General features: G+C 43.2%; 1 protein-coding gene across 1 annotated transcript in view; it reads right to left on the reverse strand.

Annotated features, from left to right (window-relative positions):
* Window positions 1–5,445: 5,445 nt before the first annotated feature.
* The window catches only part of Asxl3 (ASXL transcriptional regulator 3), a 109,729-nt gene continuing 95,541 nt past the window's right edge, over window positions 5,446–19,633 (reverse strand). Inside the window, exons 9-10 of the mRNA XM_050135050.1 lie at window positions 16,867–18,787; window positions 5,446–13,597 (exon numbers count right to left, since the gene is read on the reverse strand). Of these exons, the coding sequence (XP_049991007.1) occupies window positions 9,851–13,597; window positions 16,867–18,787 (5,668 nt within the window). The 3' untranslated portion in view covers window positions 5,446–9,850. The remainder of the gene's footprint in view (window positions 13,598–16,866; window positions 18,788–19,633) is intronic.

The following is a 19,633-nucleotide window of genomic DNA, read 5'->3' on the forward strand; positions in this document are numbered from 1 at the left end:
GGTGAGAGAGCTGATCCCAGGGTCATGAAAGTGGCCCTGCCGCTCCCCAGCTGTTTGTGCAACATGAGAGTGAGCTCTGTACCCCATCTGGGTACCACACTAGAGCTGAACCCATTGTCAGGGACACAGGAAAATCAGCCTCGGAGCATGATGGTAGCAGAGCTGACCCCCACTTCCATCTGTCATGTGGTGGCATGGGTGAGAGAAAGTTGCCTTCCCCCTCCCCTCATTTCTACCTGCAGCAGCCAAGAGAGCTGATCCAGGGTTCTGAGAATAAGAAGGCAAGGCCTGCTCCTCACTAGCTGCAGCACACAGGAGAGCAGGCCCTGCACCCCACCTGGACAGCACACTAGAGCTGACCCTGTTGTCTGGAGTGAGCTAGCAGGTAAGCTAGCTCTGAGCATATGAGGGCAGGAGAGCTGACTGCCCCCCTTCCCCATACCCTCTTTAGTAGTCAGGAGAGAGGGCCCTACATCTTGACTGGGCAAAACAATAGAGCTTCAACACCTGGTGGTGGAAGTACTAGTGGGCTGGATCTGGTCACCTGGGAACAGGAGAACTGGTCCAGCTCTTTGCTGCCTGCTACACTGGGCAAACTAGCCTAGGCTGTGCCGGAGAAGCACAGTGACTATGTGAATAGTGACTATGAGAGAAAGTTAGCAGTTGACCAACCCATCTCTACCTGGAAAAATCTAAGGCTATAAATTGGCCCGTTCTAACATCCACCACTTCTTTTTTTTTAATAATAAGAAAAAGAAAGAAAGAAAGACAGACAAGAAGGAAGGAAGGAAGGAAGGAAGGAAGGAAGGAAGGAAGGAAGGAAGGAAGGAAGGAAGGAAGGAAGGAAGGAAGGACGGACACAAGGAGCAAGGACCTAGCTTGGAGGTAAAGTGTTCTTTCTCCCTTTGGCCCCTGAACTTGCAAAGCCTTCTAAATTTCAGTCTGTGATGAGATGTTCCTATATTCTGTACATACCAGGGTCAGAGCCAGCAGAGTAATTCAAAAGAACATTCCAATGCCACTCTCTTGAAATTTAAAATGAATTGTCTGTTCTCAATATTTCCACCGAAAGGTAATACTTATTTAGCACTGCTCACTAAAGGTATAAATTTCAACTAGCCTTAGCAATTTAATTTGTGTCTTTAGTTCATTCATTTGAAGCAATACCACACAGAGCATCTTTTCCCACAAGGCTGCTGCGCTAATGCAGCCACACACGCAGAGTGCTTCTGTGGTGCCTAGTCAGGGCACACCGAGTGCCGGCAACTCTGATGCTCTTCTTAATGTAAAACATAAAAGTTCTACATAGTTTGCTCTCAAATTAGCCTGAAGTTTGGGTTTCTATCATTTTATTTGTAAGGCAATGAGTATAACATCAAGGGCATTAAAATTACCCCCCCCCCCGAAAAAAATAAAATGAAGTCTGCACTGTAAAAAAAAAAATCCTCAGAAATTACTGTGTTTGGGAGAGCATGTATGCAGTTAAAACTGTAAAAATTGATACAATGAAAAGTGGAGAACAGGATTCTTTTTGTATTTGAGATTGTATTTAAATTACAATAGTTCTTTGTTCCCTTTGTTCTCCCCAAGCCCTCCCATATAACCCCTTGTTCTACTTCAAAGTCATAGCTTCTTTTTCCAAATTTAGTTTCTTTTAAAAAATCAATTGTTATTGCACCCATATGTATATTTGTATACACACATATATATGCATATACAATCATATCCATAAAATGTTTCCCGTATGTAAGTTTTCAGCACTGACCATTAGGCACTGGATGACGAATTGCTGTGCTATTCCTGGGGGACCCTGTTTCCTGCTTCCAGTTTCACTCAGTTGCCTGGAGAACCAGAGTCTTGATCCATCCAGGTTCTTTTGAAGTGAAGTTTTGTAAAGAAAAGTTTGCACAAAAGCATCTATCCTCCACCGAGAGATCAATAAAAGACGGATGAGAAGGAAAAGGAAGGGGGAGGAGATTGGGATGGGTGAAGGAGAGAGGGAGGCATGCAAAGAGAAGCTGGAAGCTGAGCACCTCACTAGCCCAGAACTTACCAAGTATGTTCGATTAGCTGGTCAGTGAGCATCCGGAGATCTCTCTCTGCCTCGGCAGCACTGGGGTTACAAGGGCATTCCCATGTTGGCCCTTTAAAAGTAAGACTTCTGGGGATCTGAGATCTTCAGATTTGCAAGGCAAGAGCTTTAGGGACTGAGCCTCTACTCTACACCGGACCCCTTGCTGTCTTCCTGATGTTTCCCTGGTGTGCCATAAGAGGGCCTATCATGCAAATAGCCCTCTAATTTGAAGATAATTTTCCAAGTTTCTTTTGTAATGTTGACTATTTCAAGATATCAACTGATTTCTTGTAACTTTATCTTTTGATAAATATTTTATAAGAAAATATGTAACACTGAAAACAAACAAACAGAAAAATCTGGAGTCTACAGTGTAAAGGAAGAAAGGGTATGAAATATCTTAGTAGCTTCCCTTAGAGGCTATCTTGGGGGCCTCTCCCCAGGCCTTTCAAATCATTTTGAGATTTGAAATGATAGGCAGGATTTTACATTACAATATGTAGAACATCTGCCTAGTTGGAAACACACCGTCATTGCAAGTTCTGTGTGGTGAGGACACTCAGATATTCCTGCTTCCTCATTACTGAAGTAACTCCGCTTTCTTAGGTCCGGAAGGAGAAATGGATAGCAGAGAGTTAATTAAGCCGAGTCTTAATAGAGCCTTGCTCCTGCACACCTCTGAATCCACATGTTCATTGATTATTGAAAAATGGGAAGTCAGCACACCTGCTTTCCTGAAGTGAGACTGTGATGCGGGATTGGAGATGCATAGTTGGATCAGAAGTGAAGTCTATTTTCAACCTAGAAGCTTGTGATAAAGATGAACAATAAAAACTGCGTGTCACTTTCATGTGTCCGTGATGTTCTTTGAAAGTGGCCATTATTCTCATCCTTATGAGGAGTGTCCACAAATCTACTTAGAAGAAGCCAAAGAGGAATTCTCAAATATTCCATTATGTATGGGGGAAGCTTACTTTGAACCACCCAGAAATAATTTCCTTCAAAAGACTGTGAAGGCAGAGGAATTGGCTCAGCAAGTGGCATGCTCACTCTGCAAGTAAGGACCTGAATCTATTCCTCAGCACCCATGTAAACATTTGGGTATCTGCATGCACATGTACACACGTGTATTCACACATGCATATACGACCACATGCATGAGGAAAAAATCATATACATACATACATACCACACACAAATGTACCTCTCTCACATGTGTGTTGTGTGTGAGGGAGATCTGTGATGTGAGATTGTAAATGATAATTTCTGCTTAAAATCGTACCAAGGAAATCAACTTCCCTAGAAGGCACTCAATGCGCATTGCATAAGCCTTCCTCACTGAGAAGAGTGGATGCAGAGAGCAGCTTCATCTACACAAATCCCAGCCAATCCCACAGGTTTGCTGTCAGAGACATCCTTTGGTTTATTGAAAACCTCCTAGGATTGATCAATTCCTACTTCTACCATCAGATATCCTTATGAACAGGCACTATGATGGGTATCACTTAATAGAGCTACAAAACTTTATTGGAAGTAAAGTGGTAAGAGTACCCATGGGCCAGACCAGTGAGCACCAATGGCATTGAACTCCATGACTCAGATCGAAGTGTTTTGTGGGACTAACAGTCATTGCTCACTTAAATTTCTGTATTAGCTATGACATTTGATGAGCCCAACATTTCATTTTTCTTATCACTCTGGATAACTGCGTGCTCAGCAGTGGAGATCTTAGGTCTAAGTGATCTAGAGCAAAAAGGCTGCGTTTACTTTTACGGACTGAGAAATATTCTACTAGGATTTCTACCCAGTTGTCTTACAGAGAAGAAAGCTCACAAATTGTTGTTGTTAGTCACTTTCCTCATGAGGTTGCTTCTAATTTATTTTTGTTTCTAAATTATTTTGTTCAATATGAATTTATTGTTTAATTTCTAAATTATTTTTAATAATACATTTATTAATTTATTTCTAGTTTGGCATGCATGCATGTCTGTGTACCACACGAGTGCAGTACCTTCAGGTAGCATAGAGGGTGTCAGAGCCCCTGGTTCTAAGTATACATGGTTTTAAGCTGTTGTTTGCCCTGGTAATCAATCAGGGTCCTCTGCAGAGCAAGGCTTATTCCGAGACACTGAGAAGCCTCTCTAGCCCGGAGAGTATGTTTCTAAGAGTCTTAATTACTTGTGATTAGAGCAAGACAGGCAGGTTAGAACTAAGGGAGTGTGAGATCCAGACACAAATAACTAATTTACATCTAAAGAAAGACAGTTAATCAAGACAGGTCCTATGAATAATGAGAATAAAAGGAATCTTTTTACGCAAAACTCTGTATCCATATACATTTCATGAGAATGAATAAATGAAAACATAAAGCATTCAAATCATTGTAAATAAATATCAACCTAAGAAATGAAATGATACTGTTCAATTTCTTTCTAATAAATTGTGGGGGGGGGACTCACACGCAGGTACACCCTTGCAGACCAGAAGAACAACATATTGGATATGCAGAAATTTGAAGTACAAGTGTTTGTTAGTCATCCCGAGCTGGTACTGAGAGGTGAAGGTGGTAGTCCTCCACAAGAGTAAGAACTCTTACTGCTGAGCTATCTTCCAGCCCCATAGTTTTCTTAATTCGATAGAGTGGATTTTGGACTAGATTAGGTCTGTGGAATAAAGCAACATAAGCAGGTACAAAAGCCTGTGAGTGTAAATAAAATGAACTATGTTGCTAACTGGTTAACAGTTACTGAAAAAAGTATAGTGCAGTTTAGACCCAGGCTCTGAAAGCAAACATCCTCTTTCGCCATCTGGTGGTCAAAGACAATGTTTCCATGTGCACAATGCACAGCTGCGTTAACAGCCAATTATGTTTAATGGTTTCCGATTCATCGTATCAGAAAGATGTGCATATTTCCTTAACCTAGATAAACATGACTGGGACAATATTTGTTCTAATGGTTCATAACACTGTATACAAGTAACTACAGCTACAGTAGCTCAGCTAGTGCAAAATACTAGCCAAAACGATTCTCTTTAAAAGATTATTTTCGTTTTGTAATATAAAATTAACTTTAGCAGTAACAATTTATTTAACATGAATACTTTTGATATAAATTAATATGAAGCATTATACATATAGCCAGCACCATAAATTTTAGTTTTTAGTGTTACCAATGCTTACAATCACACGTTCCTCACACCAAAAATAAGAGATAATTTAATGGTATATGCTTTTTCTTTATATTTTCCTGAATGAAATGTTCAAGTCTCATGACATTAATAAATTAAAATGACAAAGATTTCATGTTTTCATTTCTTTATTTTTTCTCCAGAATATTTTGATACTGAAACCAAAGTTTTACTTGGAGAAAAGGAAAAACATAAAAACATAGAGAGACAGACGTTCCATTTAACTTACATTATCATGAGCAGTTACTTTTGTAGGCAACACTTTTTATTCTTTGTAGAAAAGAAGAAATAAAAACAAAACAAACAGCACCATTAAAGAATGCATGATCCCTGAATTCTAAAGAAAACACTGCCTAGGACCTTCTTAATGCTTGTCACAGCCAGTCACATTGAGTTAGGTGTCAAAGCAAGCATAACATTATTCAATTGTAGCAGTCTCATAGATTAACTGCTCCTCCTCCTGAGGGTTTTACACACCTTTCTGAGTTTTTCCTGTGGGAATAATATATTCTTTGGTAGAGGATTGAAGGAGGGTTTCACTCTTCTGTATGCTGATAGGAAATGTCTGTGTACAATCAGGGCCCGGGCCCCCAGTCTGTGTGTGCCATGCGTGCTGTGTTCGGGTTGACTTCACATTTTGCTGTTTTAGTAGAGGAGAAAATTCCGCCTTTGAACAAAAAAGAGGCATTACACGGCTAACGTGAAACAGATGTAAACATTTAGAATACTGACCCAAAGAAAGAACAGTACACATAAACACATTAAAAAATGGTATTGAAAACATGAACGAGATCGGATTTCTGCGAAGCAAGGAGGGAGTACAGCAGAGTCGGGGAGTGGGGGGGTAACCAGGTAAAGCACTTTTCTGGAACATTCGTGGACAGCACTAACACAACGAAGTCCCTCTATAGTCTAGAATATTCTGTGACTACAAAATATAGTTCGAAGCTAAATAGTGTATGCTATTAAAAAAAGCAGCTCCTTTAAATTATAGTAAAAAATGCCTTTTGTTTGCTTTACAGTGACAAACATGAGGACGGGAGGCGACACAATTCTTACAGTGACATTTTGGCTACATAGGCCCCTGACAGTTGATGAGTTCTGTCCCAGGACTCTTCACATTTCTCATGGGGAACACAGATGGACCTTGAGTCTGAGCTCTGTGTATTCGATGGGGAAGGTAACCCCAGGCAGCTATTAGGATGCTGGGCTTCCACACTAGTCTAGGACCAGGCAGCAGTGAAGCTCGGCTTCAGCATCTCCCACCTAGCCTTCATCACACCCCACCCAGAGGAGCAGGGAGACTGGCCACAGCAAGTCCTTCTTCTGAAATTGTGCGAGTGTTTGTAAAGGTATCAGGCTTGCAGCATCATGTACTTTAAAGAACAATATTTTTGACTACATTAGGAAGCACCACGGGCACCAGCTGATTTCTCTATGCTTATTTGGAACTGAGTAAGAATATCCGAGGTCCAGAAGTCAGCAATGCCTCTCCAGCTCACCCCAGAAAACAGATCCTGCCATGAAGTCTTTCTAGCAACCTGGCTCAGCCTCATAGGTTTTCAAGTTTGTTTCTTACCACTAGGCCTTCACAGGGAAATATTCTACATAACCATGGTGCTCTGGTCACTGTATTTTGCATTCTCACTTTGGGGAAGGAAAAATATTTTCATTTTGAAAATGAATTTGCATCAGAATGCTTTTATTAACATGCCCATTCACTAGCTAAATGTTTTATACACCTCAGGCATATGCATATCACAAGGAGGGGATTAGGGCATGGCAGTCTCCTTCCCTCCCCTGCTCCAAAAGTGCTATTTTGAGAAATACATCCTTTGTGATTAAAAATAAATACATGTTACATGTGCAAGTTCAGTTCCTGATAGGGGACTAATAGTGTCCAATGATCAGGAAAACACACATGTGAAGTTTGCTCATTACATCACCATAACCACAGAGTAAATAGCATTGTCGAGTTGCACACACGCAGAAACATGTAGAATCAGGAAGCTGGGAAGCTGCTTGCCTAATTCGAATATGCTGGCTTTTCTATAAACGTGAAATGCATTCCTATGAAACACCTAGCCGACATTTTGCTTCTGAATTTCATTACTGTACTCATTCCAAAGATAATGTCTCAGGAAAATAAACAATACGAGAACATTGAGAGTTTGAACTGGGGCAGAAAAGAGGAAGGTTCTAGAAAAGTTATGCTCTTTGGACCTGGGCGACAGAATCCATGCACTATCAACATTTGAATTGCCAAACTTGCTATGTGAAAAATCCAAACATACAGAAGGACACTTTTCTTTATTCCCAGGAAGCAATTGGCAGGCAGTATTCGACAAAGGTGCAACTGAAAATGAGCCCAGCATTCTCTCAGCCTCAACTGTCCCTCTCGTACAGAGTGCAAAGGCTTCGTAGACTTGGGTTTCTTTAACAGGTGTCAGGTACTGATGCTGTAGTTCAGAATCTGCTGGTGTGGACAGTATCTGACGCTGGAATAGCAGCGATTAAATAGGAAGGGGTAGGCATGCAAATGTCACTGTGTATTGGGGTGCCCCGCTGTGAGGCTAAGAGCACAATCTTCAAAATTAAGATGATATTATACCCAAGCAGACCATAAGGGCATCACTGAGAAGCAGAAGCACAGCGTGCAGATACACCTGGGCAGGCAGGCAGCTCACAATCCAGCCCTAGGGTTGCGGTCCTTGGGATAGAGCTAAGTGCATCACTGACTTTTCCATCGTCAATTGTTAGTTTTAATAGGAAAGGCAGTGACAGAACATGAAGCACGGAGTCACTGCCACAGGCAGGCCTTTCTTTGCTTTTCTTTCTTAAGATGAAGGATCTTGCACCTTCAGTAATTTGTTAGAACAATGTCTCTGTCACCTACAGACATTTGGCAACATCACAATAGTAAATTTAAAGGAAAGTACCCCACTCCACTTGGTTATATTTTTTCCAAACATAGTGGGTTTGTTTTCTTTCGGGAATGTATTTTCTACTCATTCCAGTTTACTTTTTAAGATACATTTTTAAGGAATGTCACAAATGTTTCCATTGACAAGACCATCCCAAAAAAGTGAAAACACCTTTCACCTTTACCCAGACACAGGTGATCTCCCTCCAAATCCTTTCACTTTTAACTCTAGAGGCACAATCAATGGTCTAATGGCACCCTGCATGCTGTGCTCTGAATCTGAAGGTCAGTGGGTGTACTTTTCCTTTCTTTCGTCTCCTGTGCTTCTGCGCTTGCTTTGGGAATAGAGCCTTATCAAGCACAGCTGTCTCTAGTCGGAGAGTAGTCAGAATATGGACGCAGCTCAAATCCTCAATTTTCACTGGATAAACACTGAAGATTACTGTGAGATGCAGTATCCCTTCTCCACTTCCACTCTCCTAGGTATGAGGAAAGCAACAGCAACACATGCAGGAGGGAACATCTTTTTTTTTTTTTTAATAAGGGTTATTTCAGAGTCAAAGATAACTGTATAGAACAGGAATCAAGAGGAAAGAAATGGTTCTGGAAAAACATTGCCCTTTCTTCAGCCTTCTATAGTCCCTATCATCAATGACGCTTGCAAAAGGAGAGGCCCATCTCTGCAAAGGTCAGAGTGCACTGGTGTGACTAAGGGCCATAGTTGCTTTCCCCACTCCCAACTGCCATGTGGTGATTGGATTAGTGTTTAGAATGGCTAATAGTTTATATCATCAGCTCATTATACATGCATGTAGAGCACTTTATTGTGTATTTTTAATATTAGGGCATGGGTTTTCATATTTGCTCTTAGAAACCACACATGGAACACCACAGTACGCTGGGTCCATGATTATCAGCCAATGGATCTTATATTATTGGCTATCCAAGAACTAGAATCAGACCATCTACAGCATGAAGCTCCTTTGTCAATTCAGATGCAGTGCATATTCAGCCACAATTTGCAAACAAAATCCAAAGCCAATTCAGGCTTTCTACCAGTTTCTGAGAAAGAGTAAGAAAGGAGGAAAGAGCTGGGACAGTGGACTCCACCGACAACACATCCTTCCTGTACCTTCTGTCATCAGGGTAAATAGAAAGAATCAAATCTTTAGGCTCCTCTTCCTACTATGATTAGAGCCACTGGGTACAGGTAGGTCCCACAGAATCACGGCAGAAATGCTTGCTGTGACATCCGATCTATGGGAAGACACCTGGCCAACTTAGGTCATGCTTGTCATAGTTTTTCAACATTTGCATATGGGGTGATTAGACAACTCAGGATGCCCTTTCTGTCTAGGCCTAGACTGAAATAGAAAAAAAAAGAAAGAAAAAAAGAAAAAGACTGAGGCAGTGAGCGGAATACGCAGACAGAAACACATCAAAGCTGTGAGCGGTAACTGGACAGGAGAAGCCATTCGCATGTGCTGCACCTTCCCCTGTAGGACACACGTGAGAAATAATCACCTAGAAGAAACAGATGACTTGCTCCTCATGACATATGCCAGCACAGAAGCCAATGCCTTATTTGACTCCTGGCTAATCAGGCTTTTTTTTTTTTTATGTTAAAAATGGGGGGTGGGGCGCTGTATCTTTCACTCAGCTCTTTATCGGACAACCAGGCAAGCTACACAAAGTTTGGAAGGACCTATGCAGTCGTCGTGGCAGAAGGCCCCGCAGCCTTTGCACACAATCATGGCTTTGAGCCGGCAAGAGCATTTCAGCTCTAACTCATCCGTGTTGCTACTGTCTGCAAAGTTCTGAACTGGCATCTGAGTGTTCTGACTGGCCAGGCCTGTGGTGGTGGCTGGGCTCGAGCCACTTCCCAGAATCCCAATGGACTTCTCAATGGCAGACGCTGCCCTTTTGAAACTTGTGCTCCCAAAGTGTATGGTCGGGTAACTTCCACAGAGCGGTTGCTGCTGGGGTACTGGTATTTTTTGAGCAGCTAATTGGGTGAAAGGCTTCTGAGGCTCAGAGAGCAAATAGGAAGAGAAATCTGCATTTTTTAATGCAAACGCCTTCAGCTGCTCTTTGACTTCATTCTGGTCATACGGAACCTGCTTCATGCCCAGTTCACAGCTGCTGCTTAAGCCTTCCTCAAAAGAAGGAGGTTCTGATTTGATATTGCTACAGATGCCGGTGGACTGGGGCCAACTAAGTCGCTTACTGGCTTCCATGGTAACTGGTGGTTGCTTTTGATCCGATGGGACATCTACAGTTGGGTGAGGTGGAGGTAGTGGAGGGGGTGGAGGGGGTGGTGGGGGCAGGGCCAAGGGTGGAGGGGGCGGTGGAGGAGGGGGTGGTGGGAGTGGCAGTGGGGGATGGACCACTGCCTTGCTTGGCATCGTGTGTGTGGTGCCTCCCCCGTCCTCGCCTTCCTTTATGGGCATGCTGGGGGACAGCATATTGGCTAGTCTTAGCTGGTGAGGTGCTGAAGTAAGATTAACGTCTCCCAATGCCTTTTGTTCAAGGTGCCTATTGAAGGCAAATGTATTGCAGCCCACTGGGGTCTTGGGAGAGGTCTGTAACAGAGCAGCAGTGGGAAGGGGTCCCCTGGCAGCCATGGGCATTTGGTAGAACTGCTGTCTGTGTGAGGTACTAGTGTCAGCATGGAAACCATCATTTTTGCTCACATGGAACAGGCTTGGTTGGAAGCTACACGCAGGCAACAGGCGTTTCTGTTGTTTGACCTCGGGGCTGGGCATGATCCTGTTGGCCATGGAGGACTTGGTAAGCCGTTCTTGCTTAAACGGTTGGCTGTGTCCTAGCTGACTCATGCCTGGACTGATGACGCAGGGTACCGCTTTGACATCTGGCTCCATCGCCATCTTCCCTGGCTCACATTTAACTTGGGTGTGTTCTCCCACGGTCCTGGCTGCTCTCTTTTTGGGATGGTTTTCTCGTTTTCTCATGTGGAGTGGTGCTAGAGTTCCTGCCAAATAGCCTTTACTGTCTGGATTTGGGGAGCTGGACGGCATTTCCACCATGCTTCTCTCCAGCCCTGCCTTACCCACTGAGGTAGTTTGAAGGGGCAAAGGGAGCCTGTTGATTTCGAGTTTGGCTCCCAGTCTTGGCTGTGGTAACACCTTTTCCAGAGGCAGGTTGCCCTGCAGCAACTGTGTCACCAGTGGGTTATTAGCTTCCACGGAAGACAGGCGGCAGCTTGAGCTGCCTGTACTAGGAAGTCTTTTCAGGGTGTCTGTAGCCAAAGAAATAGCCTCTTCCGCAGGGCTCGTGGCAGAAGGCTTCATGGCCTGTGTCTGTGGCCCACTAGCACTGTTTGTCATGTCCGTGGCTGGGGGAGGACGCTCTGGGCCAGGGAAATCCTCGGTGTCCATTCTAAAACTCTTGTCTACTTCGTGAGGTTCGGGCTTCACAGGAAGGCTGACATTCGTGATGAGTGTCCTAGGGTGGAGCTCTGACACGTGGGCATAGTTGGCATGCTCGGATTTGACAGCCTTCAGCCCACTCTGCTCTGAATAGTCTTTCTGTTTACTTGAACCTGAGTGACTAACCCCCGGCTGGCCCGTGTTCTTCATCGGGTCTTCACTCCAGCAAATCCGGTTTCCTGGATTGTACTGATTGCTACAGGTCGTGTCTGCTTCACTCTTGAACGTATTTGAGTTTCGTGCCTGCTCAGCAAAGCTATGACTAGGGGCAGTCACTTCATTTAGTTTATCAGGAAGAGCGAGGGGCAGTTCCCTAAGACTGGTGCAAGTGGCCTGCAGTGTCTTACAGTCCTGTTTGGCTGTGGGAGTAGCAATGAAAATGGAACCATGGTCAACACCTTCACCTGTGACCTGCTCAGGTCGACTAATGACAGACACCTGGGGACATGCCACAGGCTGGATGGCTATGTCTGTCCTCACTGGCCTACTCTGGGGATCCATGCTTGCTTCTGCATTTCCAATGGAGACAGTCAGAGACAAATTGGAGGTCAGTGTCGTGCTGTGGTCCACAATGACTTTACAGGGAATTGATCTGTTTGTGGTTGCTGGGGCAAAGCCCCCCGGTGGCTGCTGAGGTTTTCCAGAATTGTCCATCCTATTTCGAGGCCCTGAATTTTTGTCCAAGCTTTCCCCACTTGGTTTGGGAGCACTATCGTAAGAGTTTAGAGTGAGCATGTTTCCTGAAAACATTGCGATGGGTGGGCGTGAAACCAGTGGATCGGAGACAGCCACTGAATCGCCACAGCTGAGGGCTGCTCGCATGGTAGCACTAATGGACACAGTGGCCTGTTCTTCACTCCCAGACTTGGCTATCTTCTCAGAAGCAAATCTGTTACTAATCCCCGTGGGGGGAATCAAGACAGAGCTAGTGCAGAGATGGTTTGGCAGATTACTTGTAACAGTGGGAGCTGGCACAGAGGTGTACTGACCGGACACTAAGTTAGCAGCCTTGCTGCTGGGCACAAGCAGGGTCTTACCATCCATGGAGTTAGACCTTCCAGTACCTTCTGGAGCAGCAGGTATAGGAGTCCTGTCGATACATTTTGGTACAAGGGCTATGCACGGAGTGTCAGATCCCTGGATGGATTTCAACATGCTTATATTACAAGCAGAAATCGTACTGTTTGCACCGTCAACAGACATGAGGACAGAAGATTTGTCAACAGGACTCACAAACGGATGCTCTTTAATTGCTCCCGACACAGCAGTGCTGCAGACAGACATGGGGATGGGGTTGATGGGATTTTTATTAAGAAGCATGGGTCCACTGCTATTTTCAGAAGAGGTAGATGAGACAATTTTCTCAGTTAAATGTGACACAGGTATGCTGTCATCAGAACTATGCACAGACAAGTCAGTGGCAGCGTCTGGAATCTGAGGTGGGTTCAGAGGCTGCTGTAATATAGTGGTGGTCTCCCGGAGGTGTGCGGCCTTGTTGCTAGGAGATCTGCAGTTGGGATTGATGATGATGACACCCGTGGAACCTTCCATTTTTGTTTCAGGGGTAGAAGAGGCTTCCATAGTGAGAGCTTCTTCCTTGGAGTTGAGAGGAGGCAACCGGGTCTCTTTGGAGGTCTGGAAGAGATGGACTCGGGCCTGATGCTTCGCGAAGAGCTTAGCTTTGGTCTGCTCTTTGATGTGGGCCAGCGTTCTTGCCTTCCCTCCCTCTCCTGGGCTTCCCATGGCTCCTGAGACAATGCTGGCTGCAGCTGCAACTGCAGCAGCTGCAGCAGCCTCTCGCTGGGCACGAGCTTGTTGGGCACGGGCCTTGATGTCTGCAAGGGTCCTGGCTCCTGTGTTCCTACCACTGCTGACTGCTGTGCTAGCGGATGCTCGGGACTCTGCTTTGGAGACTGGCTGGCTCTTGATGATAAAAGGTGGTCCAATCTTAGAAAGCTGTATCTGAAAGAAGAATGAAACAATACTTAATAAAAAGTGAGGAGGAATGTGGGGTACAGTAACTCAATGGGAGGATGAGGACTATGGAGGCAGCTCACTTGGTAGAGTTCTTGTCTAGCATACATGAAGTCCTGTGTTATGTCTCTGTAGTCCCAGCATTCAAGAAACAGAAGCGGGTGATTCTCTGTGACCTTGGAGCCAGCCTGGTCTAGGCAACTAGTTCCAGGCAACCCAGTGAGATCCGATCTCATCCTAGGCTATGTATTGAGTTTAAAGCAGGCCTGGTCTCTATGAGAACATCTACCTTTTAAAAAAGGTAGTTAGTGGATGGGGGTAAGCTGCATTCATTCATAATTTGAAAGATATCTCAATATTTAAGATATCTAAATGTACATTTGGGTTATAAAGAAATAGTAAATGCGGTCTGAATGTGACAATGACATTTTCATCTATGAAGATATCAACAAGTGATTTCATTTAGCAGGACTTAAAGATTTTCCTAAAGTCATATGTCAGGAGAGCAAATACCATGCGTCTTAGCATAAGATTAGCTTATACATGGGGAAGCACACTTGTAAGCAGGAGAACTGATTGTGAGAGTCTGAGGCTAGCCTCTGCTACATAGTGAGACCTGGGCAATGTAGGGAGACGCTGCCTCAAAAAGTAGATGATAGATAAATAGACAGATAGATATGAATGAGATAGATGGGAGAGAGAGAGGGGGGGGGGACAAAAAGACTTAGAGACACTTACCTTTAAAATTATCTTCCCTGCTAGAGAAAAACAAACCATCTGAGATGTTTTAATTTCCCTTTATTTAGTTCAAAAGAAAACAGCTCTGCGTGAGAAGCCTGAAGACTATAGAGCTCATCTGGCTTTGTGTAAAGGTGACTGTCCCCTGGAGGGTCATTGAGTACCTCAGTGGTTCCGGGATGGAGGTTGGTATGGTTTTGATGGACTTTTATAACAGCCGGCATGCTGGCTAACATGTATGTAATAAGCATTCTATGGAAGTTTTTATAAATCAGTTATTTCACACATTATCTGTATGTAGACAGAGGATGCTGGACTTGGACTCTTGTGTTGTCGTGGCTGTTTCATAAAAGCAGGGGTGGAAGACTGACCACTTTTGTGTTTCAAAAAAATATGAGTTGGGTGATTTAACAGTGATCATCTAGAGGTACTCTGTGCCTGTCCCACTCTACGCTGCTTACCTAGTTTTGCTGTTTCATAGGCTAAACAGCCATGAACTCATTTGGGAGACACAGGCACTAGCATGCAGGATCCCATGGTAAGACTGCGATGACCTAATCGATCATTAAGAAAATTCTCAGAGTCACTGTACGGGGGCCAGAAGGGCTCTGCTTGCTGCCTTCTTTTCAAATTCGGATGTTATCTGTCCAGGGATTTGACAGTCAGACAGTGACAGGGAGTCTGTGGACTCCCAATTCTGTGGTTCACAGGTATCTGCTCTACGTCTTTCCCTTCCCCATTCCAGCAAGATTTTCCTAGGAAACTTGCATCTTTCTCCCAAACAGAAGCATATTGACATGGTAACTTTCTTTGTTTTTGAATTAATTTGAACCCTGTTGACCTCTGTAAAATGTTGCCTTGATATGTCTATATTTATATATATCAAATACAAGTACAGGATCTCCCTACCTGGGATGCATTACTGGACTTCTACTAAAACAACTCTTTTCTGTGAGCAATTTCTCCAATCCATAGCCAAGAATCACCTATTTGCTAGAGTGATTACATTTTCCATTTTTAATATTTCCCTTAGTCTAAATAATTAAATATATTAAAATTCTACCTAAATTTGCTTCATCAAGAGATCAGAGTCAAATACTAAGTGCATCTTTAGTTTCTGTCTTTTTGGAGACATATATCATCTATCATGTATCAATCATATACCTACCTAATTCATCAATATATGTATTTATATAAAGCACACAGCATTTACATTTTGATTAGAAAAATAGTATTGGTATATCTAAAAAATACTTCCTCCAAAAAGTATATCTATGTTTTCCTCTCTAAGTTTTAGAAATTAAACAGCAGACTGATTTATTATGTGGCATTTACAGTAGCCTTTTTAATGTTTAGAATCTTATTTAATAGACACAGCTCTATTAAGTAGAATAACTACAACTAAACTCTTAAAACACAGGCTTGTAAAGATCCTGAATCACCTACAAAATAAGGTGTAACAGAGCAAAATAAGAGGCTGGTACTTTTTAAAAGCTTAAGATGTTCTTAATTCTATAGTTACATGTGATGAAGAAATTATCCCCTGTATAAACATGAACTGATATAAAGGCCACAAATAAATATAGCAAAGCAGAACCAAATTTGTAACAAGAGATTTCTTTTGAATCATCCTCAATTTTCAGTTTCCTTACACAGCTACAACTTATTTAAAGTATGTATTTTGTTTTTTTTTTTAGAAGATTAACTGATCCAGGATAAAACAAATGTATCCAAACTGGGTTGACTGTCCAAAAAGCTCTATGACTTGTTGACATCTGACACCTCTTTAATATCTCAGAAACTAAATCTTGGATTTCTTGGCACATCTACTGCATTCTCTCTCAGTTAATAAAGAAATTTTGTTAATTCTTTTAGGTAGTATTCAAAAAATGTCCCATAGGTCATGTTCCTTATCCTTGGAAGTTGGGTGTTGAGTATTTGTTGGACCTTCATCTCAGCCCTGGCCTGGCTTCTGACCCCTTCCCCAAACCCGTGGAACTTTAACATATCTTTCATGCTTTTCCTTGTGTATCTTGAAATCCTCAAAAGTCCAGACCTCTCCATGTTGTGTAGAATCCCCTATGTCCTGCTGTTCTTAAATCCTCTTGCAAAATCATGTGGATGGTTGAGATCGTCTTGCATTGGCTTAATGTATTTTTTATGATTTTAAAAATGTGTGTGTATGTGTGTGTGTGAGTGTGTGTGTGTGTGTGTGTGTGTGTGCACATTGTGCTTGCAAGTACCATGAAGGGCAGAGGGCATTGGATCCTCTGGAACTGGAGCTATAGGGGATGCTGATTCTGGAAGAGAACGTGGGTTGTAAGTGTTCTTGGAAACCGGTCCACCTCCGAAGGCTCCTCTATACAGTTTTTAAAAGATAAGTTAATGTTGGAGTGGGTATGAATAGATTAGTTTAGTTTTCTATGTGAAGCCTAAAAAAGGGAAATATCTAATTAATTTCTGAAATTAGGTTTCTAAATAGGGTACCACATTTCTATAACTGTTTTAAAACACCATACCTTGAGAGGGGGAACCCTAGGCTCCTCTCGTGGAGGCTGCTCCTTCTCAGGTGAACTGTTGGATGCTAGGCTTCTGGATGACTGGTCCTCTTCTATCCTGGCTCTTTTCTCTTTACAGATTCCAAAGCTATGCTCCATCGTCTTCCTCTTTGATATCTCTGACTCTCTACTTTCAGTTCTTATCCCATCAGGTGACTTGGAGGGCTCTGATGTTTTGGAATTGTGTGTACTCGCCTGCTTATGTGCTTTGTTTCTTGAGCCTTCTAAAAATGGAGCCTTATCTACTGATGGGACATACTGCTTATCCTGGAATTTAGCTGGTGGAATCTCGTTTCCCTTAGTCTCTGTCTCCTCAGGAAAGACAGGGACTTCTAATGGTGAGGACACCCCTTTCCTTTCAGTTCTTTGCAGGACACTGTGGTTTTTAATTTTCATCATTTCTGGAGAAGGAAGTTCTGGGATGGAAGGAGGGTAGAGCTTTTCCATTTCAATATGAGACTGGCAAGGCGGCTGACTCAGAGACTGGCTGTGTACCTCTTCAGGTGGAAGAGCTTCAGGCACAATGGAAGCACTCATGCTGATGGGTTCCAGGACACTGGACAAAGGCTTAGGGTGGGAGATAAGGTTCTCTCCCATGGGCTTGCTGGGGACAGAAGGTTCATCCTTCTGTGGAGAGGGAGCTTCTTCAGATCCCAATGGTGACTTTCTCTGTTGATGCACCGCTCCTTCGTTCATGGAAGAGTTAGAAATTGGAGAAGTCTCTGCAGGAACTGACAAACCAGATACAAAAGGCGTCTCAGAGGGAATAAGCATGGAAGACACTGAGGAAGTTTCTGATGTCAGTGGCAAATCAGACATTGGAGATGCTTCTGATGTCAGAGGTAAATTGGACACTGGGGATGCCTCAGATGTCAGAGGCAAGTTGGACATGAGAGATGCTTCTGAGATTTCGGGTGAGGTGGTTAGTGGAGATGCTTCTGACATCAAAGACACGTGAAGGCTTTCATCAGGAGGGTTTCTCTGGTTGTACTTCTCTGTATTCTCAGTGCTGAACACCTCAGAACAGAACGTTGTTTCCAGAGAGGCTGGGGTGCATGACTCTTCAGACGTGGACTGTGTTTCTCCACCCGGGGACGGAAGGCTGACACATGCTCCCTCCGGACTCTCAGAGGAGAAGGAAGTCTCAGAGACACAAGCGTTTTCCGAGAGCTGTTCTTCAGGGTCACTCTGGAGTTCCATGTCTACAGCAATTCCCTCATTTGGAAACTGGCTTTCCAGAGAAGATGGCCCTGCTCTCAGGGTTACAGTGCTGGTCTCTATGGAAGTCTCTTGTTCCTTCTGCTCTGCATCAAGGATGTGAGGGACAGATGAAGAGCAAGGAACAAGAGAGTCACAGATTTCTAGCTGGTCAATAACAACTGACATTTCCTCCTGGGGACATTCCAATTTCTCATCTATCTTCACTTCAATATGAGGTAAAGCTTCTAAAATATCATTCATTACCACACAGGACTCCAAGTTATCTTCAGGGGCTGCCAACTGGGGCTCCTCACAAGAGGTGGCTGGACTTTCAGACTCCTCAGAAAACTCTGGCATGCTCTTTTCATCTTGGCATTCACAGATACTTGTCTCTACCTCTTCTGCCACTTCCTCCTGAATCACAGATTCCTCGGGGATAAAGATGTCTTCTGCTTCTGTGATTATGTCCTTCACTGGAACCTCTAGCAGAGGACAAACGGTAGTGCAGAAGCCAGGCTCCGAGGAAGCCAAACCTTTCATGACTTGGGGCTGCTGTTCTTCTAATGCAGTCTGTGCAGAAGCACCCAGAATGCCAGAGTTCCCATGTGAGGAACACCCTTCAGCTCCATCATGGTTTGGTCCAGAAGTGAGCTTTATGGATTCTTCTCTGGACATGCCCAATCTGAGTAGAATGAGAGATACCATTATACAGCCACAAAGCAAATGGCTCAGACTGTCAATCTTACAAGTTCAGTATGCAATAGAGGTAAATGTATCGACTTAATCATAAAACCACCTAGTCGTATGATTAACTTATGGTAAAAAAGTTCCTGACATAGCCTCAGTACTGCCTTTATAACTAAAAGAAGCTTCTGTAATTTCTGTTTTATAAGCAAAGAGTTATAAATCTTAACAAGTATGAGTAAAGGGAATTTCAATGTTACAAATAAAAATGAACCAGAAAATATGGGCAGAGACTCAAAGCATAAATAAAAACCTAAGTGTTTTTGAAGTCAGAAAGTAAAAAGATATCTTTATAATATAAAAATCATAGAGACTTTAATGAATATAATAGAAATAGTTAATATAAATGGGCGTTTAATGGAATATATCAAATTTTCAAATCATAATTACTTTTAAAGATTAGTTATCTTAAAAAATCTAAAAGGGAAGAGGAAGAGAGAAGAGGAGGGGAGAGGAGAACTTGAGGGAATGGGATAGTCAAGATGGACAGAGATGAGAGCAAGGAAAGAGATATTTTGATTGAGGGAGCCATTATGGGGGCAAACAAGAAACCTGGCAAGAAATTTCCAAGAATCTAGCTAAGACTCTAAGCAATGGAGAAGAGGGTGCTCATATGTAGAAGAGGATGCTTATATGTAGTTATATTGATGAATATTTTAAATGTTACCATAGAACCTTTATCCAGCAACTGATGGAAACAGAGGCAGAGACCCACAGTGGAGCACTGGGCTGAGCTCCCAAAGTCCAGTTGAAAAGTGGGAGGAATGAGAATATGAGGAGAGGT

The sequence above is a fragment of the Alexandromys fortis genome, unplaced genomic scaffold, assembly GCF_014885135.2.
Source record: "Alexandromys fortis isolate MF-2015 unplaced genomic scaffold, M_Fortis_MF-2015_v1.1 scaffold_25, whole genome shotgun sequence".
Classification (NCBI taxonomy): domain Eukaryota; kingdom Metazoa; phylum Chordata; class Mammalia; order Rodentia; family Cricetidae; genus Alexandromys; species Alexandromys fortis.